Source organism: Bufo bufo, chromosome 8, assembly GCF_905171765.1.
Source record: "Bufo bufo chromosome 8, aBufBuf1.1, whole genome shotgun sequence".
NCBI lineage: Eukaryota > Metazoa > Chordata > Amphibia > Anura > Bufonidae > Bufo > Bufo bufo.
In genome coordinates this window covers 20,541,977-20,554,715 of record NC_053396.1, presented here as the reverse complement: position 1 = coordinate 20,554,715, position 12,739 = coordinate 20,541,977, and the positions used below count along the sequence as shown (strand labels likewise).

Sequence of the window (12,739 nt, the reverse complement as noted above, 5' to 3'; positions counted from 1 at the left end):
AATCATTTACAATTTTTGATAACAGGATCTAGTCATTACATATTCCATTCCCAAAATGGCAGGCTCGGTTATGTGCACCTTAGAAAGATAGCCCAAACTCTCCGCTTTCTCAGTTTTGATAACCTTGTCGGTAAGTTTACCTGATAGCCGGGAATTCCTGGTTCTCCTTGTGCACCCATCCTGCCAGGAGAACCCTAGAGGTGAAGAAGTAATTGGTCAGTTCTTGGTTCACGAGGCAGTATAAGCAGCCAGCAGTTCACAATCCTAAATAACTGGTAATTAATCATTTGCCTCTTTACCATAATATTAAAGGGGATCTGTCCAGTTCTCAAGACATGTCTGTTCTAGTAAATGCCTCTGTTCCCTGTGACAATTCTGCATCATCTTTCCTTAAAATGCTTGTCTTATTCCTGATAGAAGTTGGTGTTTCTAGTTTGGGGCATGTCCCTACACAGTCCGGCAATTTCCAACCAGTACTGCCGCTGTCAGATAGTGTAGGGACACAATCCCTTTACAAGAGAAGGGGAACCACTAGTTAAAGGGGTTGTCCTGGAAAAGAAAATGATGAACTATCCTCATTTTCATAGTGGTGGGGTCCGAGTCCTGGCAGGATAGGTCATCAATATATTTTCCTGGATAACCCTTTTAAGAAAAATGATGCTCCAGAAGTGTCATTTCATGGGAATAAGGAGAGCTGACAGGTCTTCTTTAAAGGGAACCCGTCATCAACTTTATGCTACCCCCACTAACGGCAGAATAAAGTAGAGACAGGCGAGTTGATTTCAGAGATCTGTCATTTATAAGTTAAAAGTAAGTGGTTGCCGAGAACCAACATCACAATCATTGCAGACTGGGCCTGGAAAAGAGTCCCGGCCACCTGAGAAGAGTCCTGGTTATCCATGAATTCCTGCTGATGACTGACCGGCTTCTACCTAGTTTCCTCCCTTTCTGTCTAGGAGAGAACTGCCAATCATCAGCAGATGGTGAGAGAGCAGGAGATTATGTATAACCAGGACTCTTCTCAGGTAGATGTGACTCTTTTCCAGGCCCAGTCTGCAATGATTATGATGCTGGTTCTCGGCAACCACTTACTTTCCGCTCATGAGTGACACACCGCTGACATCAGCATTTCTGTCACTACTTTAGTGAGTTCAGCATAGTGTTGATGACAGGTTCCCTTTAAGGATATCTATCAGATGGACTGCTACAGGTAGATGATTCCTTTCAGCTCATATTTTAGGGAGACCCTTCAACAGTTTGATAACGCAATGGTTATGCTCCAGGGACAGTATCCCCGTAATGGTTAAACTTATAATGCATATCAATCATTACATATACAAGCAATGCACTCACCACCGGCCCGAGGGTGCCTCTACTTCCTTTGGGCCCTTGATTTCCTGGTGGTCCTGGTTTACCCGGAGAACCGGTTTCTCCAAGGTGACCCTGAATACCTTTGCTTCCCTGAAAAAGAACCCCAGTATCAGTACCATGCCATAACCCATGCTGGGTACTTCTGCCCGCACCATGCTTTACCTTGAGTCCTGGCTTGCCTTTTTCTCCTTGTTTTCCTGGTTTCCCCTCCACTCCCTATAAATTAAAGTAAAGGCATGGTTAGTATGGGAAATAGAAGACTGCTTGGACTTGTGAGTTGAAGAGGATATAAACCTCGAGAAGGTTAACTTGTTCTTAACATTAATATTGCATTTCTGCCAGATATTTGTATATTCAGCTCAATATATTTCCTGAAAAGGGACCTAAATACAGCCAGAAGAACCGATGCAAACCACAGCACATTCCTTCCCACAGACACACAAATGCCTCCATGTATTAAACATTGACTTGTGCCCCTATCCAACGTACAATGGGCAAAGGGCAGGAAATTTGAAGGATTAGGAAGGCCGCTCTTGAACTCCAAACACCGCAGCTTTATGAGAAACATACGGGTATTCTGTCCTGCGCCTGGATTCCCGGACTGATGAGAAAGAGACAACTGCTGTCTGCGGTTGTGCAGTGCGGCGCTGCACTGCAATGTGACACTGCAATTCTGCTAATAGTAACTGGCCTGGTACAATCGATAAATCCCAGATACAGGGAACTGGATACAAACCACCTCTCCAAGGTCAAATAGAGCCCGTTGTGAGGTGCTCTGATCCACCTCACCGCTTTAGCGATGACCTCATCTGCCTGGCTGCTTCCATGAAATACCCATGTATGTAGACAGGACAGCAGCAGCGCATCACAGGTCTCAGCAGTAAACGGCACAAAAGCGCTAAGGCTGCAGCTGTCGTGTATGCGGGTATGTCATCACTGCAAACGAACAGATCCTGGCGGGAAGGATTACAGCTGCAGGCGATAAAATGGGTGAATATTTTTTTATCGCTATCCCAATTGCTGGCTTGGAGAAAATGTTATACATTTTGTCATGCTTGGTTATACTTTAATTAGAGATGAGTAAATCGATTCATACAAATACTGAGTTATCGAGCGGCCAGGCGGTGTGGCTGCTGCTTGATTGACAGGGCCGGACATCTCGTACCCCCGGGTAGCAGCGCAAAGGTTCTGCTGCTGCTGCAGCAGCTACGGTGCATGGCTTAGGAGTCCAGAGGGTGGTCCTACTTTTAATAGGACCGCCCATATGACTCTTAAGCTCATTTTAATGAATACATTACAAGTTTTGCTGAATCATTTCCCACAAAACTATTTCAATCTGCCCGGTTCAATGTATTAGTAGCACAGAATTAGCGGTAACTGATGAGAAGGATTGAATTACGATTTATACCATATACATACATGTATGGTGCTCGGTGCTGGGCTTTAATCTGGAGCACAGCACATGTTCGCTGCTGGATTAAGGTACCTGCTCCTGCAATCTAGCAGGAGCAGGTTGGGTCCCTGGCCATCACTAACAGCCAGGGACTCTGAGGATAAGCACTTGTGACGTCTTTCTTCCGTACATAGCACTCAGTGAGCGTTATGCAGTGAATAGAGGAAGCGGCTATTGAGCTTTCTCTACTGGACCTGGTGATCATGTGATCGCCGGGTGTCTCTGTTATAGCAGAGCTGCAGGGTCTTAGAAGACCCTGATCAGCTATGCCTGGGTGCCGTGCCCCCAAATTGGACTGTTTCTCTCTGTAACCTTTGAATGCCCTTCTTAGGGCTCTTTCACACTTGCGTTGTTCTTTTCCGGCATAGAGTTCCGTCGTCGGGGCTCTATGCCGGAAGAATCCTGATCAGTTTTATCCTAATGCATTCTGAATGGAGAGAAATCCGTTCAGGATGCATCAGGATGTCTTCAGTTCCGGACCGGAACGTTTTTTGGCCGGAGAAAATACCGCAGCATGCTGCGCTTTTTGCTCCGGCCAAAAATCCTGAACACTTGCTGCAAGGCCGGATCCGGAATTAATGCCCATTAAAAGGCATTGATCCGGATCCGGCCTTAAGCTAAACGTCGTTTCGGCGCATTGCCGGATCCGACGTTTAGCTTTTTCTGAATGGTTACCATGGCTGCCAGGACGCTAAAGTCCTGTTTGCCATGGTAAAGTGTAGTGGGGAGCGGGGGAGCAGTATACTTACCGTCCGTGCGGCTCCCGGGGCGCTTCAGAGTGACGTCAGGGCGCTCCAAGCGCATGGATCACGTCATCCATGCGCATGGGGCGCTCTGACGTCATTCTGGAGCGCCCCGGGAGCCGCACGGACTAAGTATACTGCTCCCCCGCTCCCCACTACTACTATGGCAAACAGGACTTTAATAGCGTCCTGGGTGCCATAGTAACACTGAACGCATTTTGAAGACGGATCCGTCTTCAAATGCTTTCAGTTCACTTGCGTTTTTCCGGATCCGGCGTGTAATTCCGGCAAGTGGAGTACACGCCGGATCCGGACAACGCAAGTGTGAAAGAGGCCTTACAGAGCAAAAGGTTAAAAATAAATAAATAAATAAATCATTATCTTTTAGTGACCTCTTGGGGGTTAGATTATGTGCCAAGAATATAATAAAATACAAGTAAAAGCAAAAATAAAAAACAAATGCCCATGCCAACTGAAACAGTTGCTCCCCTTTCAGACAAAACTATATTATAGGGAACACAATTTTTATTTTCGGTGTCATTGTGTATACCTAAAAAATAAGGGGCTATAGTTTGAAAAAAAAAAAAAAAATATTTGTTTTGCAGTTTCCCTCTAATAAAACTAAAAAAGAAAAAAACCTCTTTGAAAACCATATTAAAAAGTTAGGGTCGTTAAACCACCACGTGCGCCAAATGCCAATACAGTGCCTGGTCAAGGGTTAAGCACTGCTCATGTTTCTGTCACAGACTAGAGCACGTTGGATATACAAGCCAGACTATAGCATTATATACACATCCATAAGTGCCGCCAAGTCCGAGTGCATTAATACAGCTTGAGCTGGTGCAGAGAAGCTGCCAGACACAGGAATCACTTCACACCATGGCCGTGTGACCGGTGCCAAAATCTCCAAGGGATCATTTCCGGCCTATGTGAATAGAGAAAGGACCGTGGCCTACCTTGGCTGATTCAAGAGGGATTTAGGTTACTACTCTCAGCATCCACTCTTTGTACTGAACCAAGATTCTTAAAAGGGTTTTTCGAGATTTTTATACTGATGACCTATCCTCAGGATGGGTCATCAGTATCTGATAAGTGAGGGTCCGACACTCGGGACCCCCGCTGATCAGCTGTTTGAGAAGGCAATGACGCTCCTGTGAGAGCCGCTGCCTTATCACAGCTTTTCGAAGGCCAATGATGACATGTTCATCAGTCACGTGGCCTAGGAGCAGCTCAGCCCCATAGAAGTGAATGGGGCTGAGCGTGATACCAAGCACAGCCGTTATAAAATGTGCGGCGCTGTGCTTGGTGAGCTGCGAGAAGGCTGCAGCGCTCACAGGAGCGCCAATGCCTTTTTGAAACAGCTGATCGGCAGGTGTCGGACCCGCACCGATCAGATACTGATAAACTATCCAGAGGATAGATCATCAGTAAATCTCGGAAAACCCCTTTAAACGTGTGTGTGTGTAATTGAACCATATTCGTATCCGAACTATAATGAGTGTTTATGAGGTCAGGAGATCAGAGACAAGAGCTACACATGAGACATCAAATGACAGGATTCCAAGAAAACAACTTGCAAACCGACTGATTTTTAACCACTGTATCTCAGAAACATCTAAACATTTTTAATAAAGACCAATTGAAAAAAATTATTTTTGGACCAAAATGAGTGAAATGCAATCATAAATAAAATTGCACCAAAGGTGTCCGTAGCCTTTAAAGAAAAGGGATCTAAGTCTCTGAAACTAAAATCTAAAGAAATCTAAATACAAGCTCAGAGAGAGCTACTGTTATTAACCAAAGAGCAATCCAAGAAAAATTCTCTAAAGAAAGGCTAATTTTTTAATTTGGTGATGAGAATCGCCAACTTCTGGCCTACTTATTGTTGACAGACCCTGTGCCTCGATTCCAAGTGTTACAGACGGCGTTGGAATCCAACGTGCTGATCCGTTAGACATAAATGTATTTAGAGACTTTTCTACAAATCTGCACAGTTCCAAGTGTGTAGTGTCTTTGGATGTGGTCAATTCATCCTTCTCTGAGCTACCGGCATGTCATTCATCTGCAGTTCAGGCATCGCCATTAGAAGATCCGATCACCGAGGCACCAATTAAATCATCATCTTCTGGTAAAACTCCAGGACTTAATGGCTTGGTAGAAGAATGGTATAAAACGAACTGATATTATTAAGCCTCGGCTACGGGAGATAAATGAAGCGGCTTATGAAAGAGGCACACCCCTTATAGCCATGTGTGAGGCTCTATTAGTTTTATTGTTGAAGCCAGGGAAGGATCGTTTAACCCCAGATTCCTACCACCCAATTTCACTTCTAAAATCAGATATTAAAATTCTTGCCAAAACCTTAGTTACCATCACAGACAATGGTCATGCAGCCACTGTGCCAACAGGTTTGACTTTGGGCTATTCCTGAGGGTTTTATCCTGGCAGTCCCCTGGTTTTCACCCTTTAACCTCTATGCAGCCTTTTGTGCAGGGGAGCCACCAGGCTGCTACCTCTTGGAATAGTCCTTCTGTGGTTGGTCAGAGATAATGGTGCCTGGCACCAAGTGTACAGGAAAACTTGCAGTCAATAACAGGCTGAGGTCAGGGCAGGAACAGTTTATGTAAATCTGTGAAACAGACCAAAGGTCAGGGCAGGAACAGTTTATGTAAATCTGTGAAACAGACCAAAGGTCAGGGCAGAAGGCACAGGATCAGTACAGTGAACAGGCACATGTCAAGTCAGGCGGTAGACGGTCAAGATCCAGGCAACAAGCAGATAAACAGGCCAGGGTATCAGGCATAGGTCAGGTCAGAAGGCAGACAGATTAGGAAGTCAGGCATAAGTCAGGCACAGTCCACGGACAAATGGATCATAGCTCATTCACAGGACCCAACTGACTAGAAACACCAGACAGAACCTGTTGCTCAGGCCAGGGGTGGAACACACCACACAGAATATATAGCAGGGCTGATTAGCCCATTAGTCAAGCTGGTGCACACAGAAACCAAGAGTATTAACCCTTGCAGTTCTGAGGGGAATATCAGAATACAGAAACCAAGGAGGGATAAACCATAGCAATGCTGAAGGTGGAGGGACGCAGGGCGGCAGCAGCAGGTACAGACTGCTACCGGATTAAACACAGTCATCCTGTCCCTGATACGCCCCGAGCAGACCGGCTTTATGCCGGGTAAAGCAACAGACATGAATATTCAATGTTTGCACTTAAATATTGCGGCCTAACAAGAGGAGCCGTGAGGTGGTTTTATAGTATCTCTGGACACACGCAAGGCCTTTTATTCTGTTGAGTGGCGGTATTTATGGGAACTTCTATCTAACTGAATTTTATGAATCCCCTATCTCTAGAATTAGAACCAATCTTGATATCTACACACCCTTTACTTTAGAGGGGGAAACAAAGCAAGGATGCCCCCTTTCCTCATTTATTTGTTCTAGCCATTGAGCCCCTGGTAGCTGCGATTCACCATTCCTAGGGGTTCTCTCACTCCTGGTCTATCTGGCTGATGATGGTCCATCCCCGGCTTCTTTTTTAGCCCCCAATATGTGTTTCTACTACTTAGATGGTATATGCCCACTGGTGGATAGATATTGACACTAGCAATGTGCTGACTACATTGGCAGGGGCTCTTACGAGAGTCTCACAGACACAACTGTGCTGCTGCCGTGCCCCTGTTGCGGACTGCACACACACAGTACCGCGGTGCGGACCCACTGCCTTCTATGGGTCCGCGATCCGCAAGAGGCGGCGAAAGATACGACTTGTCCTACCTTTTGTGGCACGGACTCAGAAACCCACGGAAGGGCTTTTGTGTCTGCATCGCAAAAGATAGGACACATCTTGTGGATCGCGGACCCATTAAGGCAATTTGCGGTCTGCAACATGGGCACGGTGGAAGCATGTGAATGTAGATTAAATCTGTGGCCCAAGTATTGAAAATAACTCCTAGTTCTGGCCAAGAACTCCCCTTTGGTGTAGAATGAGCGTTCATTTCTAGCACATATAGTTTCAAACAATTCAGTGCTCCTTTCGTTTTAGGATGGGGGGGGGGGTATATGGGATTACATAACATGCCTTCTTCCATTATCTTCAACTTTGACATGCCCTTATGTTCCAGTTCGGTACATTAAATCTTCAAACTAGTTTTTCCAAAAATTGGGATTATCCAACATTACAAAAGCATAGCTGCTTTCTTCAAAAGGAGCGCAAAACCTGTCTACAGGTCGTGTGTGGTACTGTAGCTCAGCCCCATTCACTTCAATGGTGCTGAGCTTGGACAGGTTTGGCGCTGTTTCTAGAAGAAAGTGATCATATTTCTGCAATCCTGGACAATCCCTCTAACATCTGTTAAGGGTAGGGAAAGATATGCAACCTCTCTACTTGTCCACAGCGGTGACCACGAGGCAGCTTCTTCTGAGCAGGTGGCACGGTTCTCCTGGAACATGTCTGTCATGTATACTCTTCCTATCACGCTGTATATAAACAGGCCGCATTCATCAATCTTGTTTGTTTGACAATTACCGGACAATTGAAATACACAGTTCTTAGAAAGCAGCAACGAGTTACTTGTGCCAGCCATTGACTGCTTCTGGCAACTAACGGGTAGACGATGGTGACATGACGGTACCATGATGCTGAAGCTTCCAGTGAAGGTCACTGATCATGTAAGTATGTACAGAGAGCAAGGTGCGTGGTCACACACCCCTCCGAGCACCCTCATAACATGTTGGACGGGGTTTGCTTGTCAAAAGAGGGATTCCAAAAAGGCAGGCTCCGATTTCTCACACACTCTAGGATGACTTTCCTGGAACTGATACCCAATCTCAGGCTTGTCCTGGGACCAAAAAATCACTCTGCAGAGCTGCTGGAACCGAGTGCTAGACTTCGCGCCAGCTGGCTTAACCTCGGACCGAGCAGACAGTGACTTAACTCTGTGACTGCCATGTTTCCCCACATGATATCCAGTGGACTGGAGATATATGAGCTTTAAAGGGGATTTCCAAGAGTTTTTTTTTTTTACTGATGACCTATACTCTGGATAGGTCATCAGTATCTGATCAGTGGGGTGGTCCAACACCTGGGACCCCCCGCTGATCAGCTCTTTGAGAAGACACTGGTGCTTGCAGTAGTGCCGTGGCCTTCTCAGCTTTTCCTAGGTCGAGTGACGTCACGTTCATCGGTCACATGGCCTAGGCGCAGCTCAACCTCATAAAAGTGAATGGAGCTGAGCTGTGATACCACGCACAGCCGCTGTCCTATGTGAGTTGAGAGAAGGCAGTGACGCTGACAGGAGCGGCGGTGCCTTCACAAACAGCTGATCGGCGGGGGTCCCTGGTGTCGGGAGGAGAGGTCATCAGTTACAAAATATGTATACGTGAATGAAATGGGAATTGTGTGGAGCAATACAATTACTTCAAGACCTCAATTGAAATTTTGGCCAAGTTCCCATTTAATAGAAATGCATATCCAGCACAGGATAAGGCTTCATGCACACGGCCGTTGTATGCACTGGCGACCGCAATTTGTGGTCCCCAATGAACGGGCAACGTCTTTGAGGTGACCGGGACGGATCGAGACTCATTCAACTCGAATGGGTCCGTGATCCATCCACACCGCAAAAAAATAAAACATGTTCTATTTTTTTGAGGTGCGGAGGTACGGACAGAAACACCCCGGAAGCACTCCGTAGTCCTTCCGTGGGGTTCCGTGCCTCCGTTCCGCACCGCACATCTGGATTTTTCACATGTGGATGTGTTCCTCCCAGGAATACATGCTGGATGTATGGTATGTGTGTCCAGGATACTGCTGTCTTCCCTCTTTATCTACAGTATATGTGAGCAGCCCTCGTTGGATTCTTTCCCCTCTCTCCACACTCTGATCTACCAAGTACAACCTCTGTCTGCTATTTCTAACAAAGAGAGAAGGGAGGGGGATGCAGAGTGAAACGGAACTGGCGCCCGGACTGATTTATGTCAGGTTCAGCAGCATCGGTAGCTAGGTGAAGCACTTACACACACTCTGTAACAGAAAAAAATGGTAGGAAATTTTAAATAAAGAATATTTAGAAAGTTGCTTAATTTTGTGTTTAGCAAATGAACAAAAAATATATAAAAAAAAATAAATGCAAGGGTGTACATAACTTTTCAAAATGGTTTGGTTCTGAGCATGGTTCCTCAGGTTACACCGGGTTACCCCGGTCAAATTCCAAAAAGTATTTTAGTAGGTTCATGGAGAGGGTACTTTGAAACTGGTGCCTGCCTGTCTATAAGGTGCTGTGTCCGCCATGTTGACTACATGGCCAAAAGCTGGGTATGTAGGGTCATTTGACAAATCCCGAACAACCAGGACCTAAAAAGTGATGAATTCCTCTAAGATCGAGGTAACTAATACAGGAGGGGCAATAGAAAAGTCTGGCCTTTACCGAGGAGCGCCAACAGCTGCAAGTTATTGGGTCATCTACATAAATATCTTGTCTACAGAGCAACGAGCACCACGGTCTGAGAGATGTTTTTCTGCATTCTCCATATCTGCGTTATACCACTGGGGCCTGTAAAATCTCTTCACAAACTCTAAGAGATGAAAGGACTGCTGTGGTGAAGATGGGTCAGATGACCTCATACAGTGCTTTAAAGGGATTGTCCATTTTAAAGCCCCTTATGCTCAATAATAGCAGGATCTGGCCTTTTAGAGACCGTGAGGGTTGTGCAGGACAGTTTGACGGCTGTATACTGCTCCAAAGTGCACTTCAATGATCCTTCTGTTCTGCAGTTTTTGCACAAACCCCACATCGAGACTGCCAAATGTAGGCTTTTAGACTATACAGAAGTGGAGAGGTTAAGCCAAATGACTGCCTCGTTCTCTGTAGAGGCTCTCCCATTAACTTCTCTGTGTACTACTCTCTATGGTGGTTAGATTTCTTGAAGGATGCTAATTTGTGGGGGGTTTCGTTCATATTTTAGAGATTTCACATTTGTGTTAGGAGCAAAAAAAAAAAACAGTTCAAGCTGTGAATGTTGGTCCGACAGCTATTGAAACTGTATTGTAGCTTTAGTCTAATCAGACCAAGGCCGACATCTGCATGGAGTTTGGATACAGGTTAATTGGCGAGGTTAGCTTCCTGTGAAATCAGTCCTAGCATTTGAGATGGAAATTAGTCTGAAAGCCCCACTGGAGACAGGCACTGATGTGAGGCTGACGATATCTGTACAGCGCTGCAAAAAACTTTGATGCTATATAAATAATCAAAAATTTTCAAAGGAGCTATTATGGCAGTGGGTGTGGAGCCACTGTGTATTTTGCGGAACGGAATAGGAAAGTCCTATCCTTGTCCGTAATGCGGACAATAATAGGACATGTTCTATTTTTTTGCGTAACGGAAATACGGACATATGGAAATGGAATGCACACGGAGTAATGGAAATGAATGGTTCTGCATACGGTCCGCAAAAAAGAAAAACGGAATGGACACGGAAAGAAAATACCTTCGTGTGCATGAGCCCTAAGGGTGATATCCTGGCAGTCCCCTGGTTTCCACCCTTTAACCCCTGTACAGGGATCCGGACTTTGCTGCAGGGAAACCACCAGGCCACTACCTCCTGGAGTAGTTGCTGTAGCGACTAATGACCCATGGGGATCAGAGACACCTGACCCATGGGGGTCGGAGACACTAGTACAGACCACCGAGGGGTCGGGCAATACTGTAGTCAGGGACAGGCAGAGTATGAGCAGAACGGTACATAGTCAGAGGACAGGTCAGGCAGCAAAGGGTCAATACAGAAGTCAGGCACAGGTCAGGCAGCAGGTTAGAAACCAGAAAACGAGAAGGAAATCAGTACATGGGCAGATCACAGAAAAGACAACTTTGCAGGATAGTAGTACACTAGAAAACCTACTGCTCAGGCACCAGCCCACAGGGGGAAGGCGCCTTAAGTACACTTAGATAGCCAGCCATAGGCTGGAGATTAGGGTGTGCGTGTGTGTCCTACAGGCACAGGAAGAGAGGCCGCAGCAAAACAACCCCAGTGAAGGGGAGAGCAGGAGGCAGGATACAGAAACCCGGGACTGGTGAATGAAGAAGCGGTGCCCACAGGCTATAGGGGAGCTACAAAATGCACCAGTGATATGGGGTCCCTCCCGGTGAATGGGTTCCTCTAAATCTCTGCACAACATACACCTAATCAGGATAAATTCATCTACGGCCGAGTCTTGTTGTAAAGGAGGACTTTTCTCTGAACCGTTTTTACAACTATGTCCTGGGCACTGAGCAGATTTAGATCATCCTGCAGTCCGGCCAAGTAAAACTACTTTTAATTTGCAAGTTTACAAAACGTAGGCGTGCGAATGACTGCGTGCGATAGACAACGAGACGGACACAGAAGACTGTGCTTGAGACATGCAGGTGCTTGGGGTGGGGGTGGTGTTAAAGGGGAAGGGGAAGGGGGGGGGGTACCCAGCTGCTCTGCTCGATTTTGTGCAATCGCAGTACAGCTGCGAAATGCCTGTAAAGTCCAATTCAGATGTTATCCGTCTGTCAGCAGCGTAAAGCCTGATGAAACCATGTAGCGTGGCCTCTCGACCGCCTGCTGTCCCTAAAGTCATTAATAGCGATCCAGATTCCCACTGAGATTTATGACGGCGAAGTCTTCTTCACACAGCAAGGGATTGGACACAAGAAACAATACTCCCGCTCTGACTGCGCCGTAAATCATAATCCACTAAATGTCGCTTCATGGGAAGTGGAGACGGGACAAAACAGATGACGGACACCTGCCGGTTGTCTGCACCATATTAGTGTCCGTGGCATGTCGCCTGTAGTTAGATAAATTAGACCTACCCATCAATATAAGTACTCACTCTGACACCTGGGATTCCATTGAAACCGGGAGGCCCATCCTTTCCTATTAAGCCAATGGCACCTTTTTCTCCCTTCTCTCCGTCAGGCCCCGGCTCGCCTTTTTCACCCTATTACATATAGAAGAAACGCAAATCAGGATACATGTAATTTCTATAATTGTACAAAATTAAAAATGCTACTTTTTAGTTAAAATTGCAAGCTTGTTTCTCTAAGACGGTACCCGTCATAAGATCACACACAAAAAAAAAAAAGATGCAACTGTGGAAGCGACATTATCCGACTGTTTGTAAGTGAAGACC

General features: G+C 46.0%; 1 protein-coding gene across 1 annotated transcript in view; it reads right to left on the bottom strand.

Moving 5' to 3' along the window:
- COL27A1 (collagen type XXVII alpha 1 chain) overlaps nucleotides 1-12,739 on the bottom strand; it is a 282,597-nt gene that overhangs the window by 52,398 nt on the left and 217,460 nt on the right. The window contains exons 37-40 of the mRNA XM_040404975.1: nucleotides 12,440-12,547; nucleotides 1,534-1,587; nucleotides 1,354-1,461; nucleotides 141-194 (exon numbers count right to left, since the gene is read on the bottom strand). Of these exons, the coding sequence (XP_040260909.1) occupies nucleotides 141-194; nucleotides 1,354-1,461; nucleotides 1,534-1,587; nucleotides 12,440-12,547 (324 nt within the window). The remainder of the gene's footprint in view (nucleotides 1-140; nucleotides 195-1,353; nucleotides 1,462-1,533; nucleotides 1,588-12,439; nucleotides 12,548-12,739) is intronic.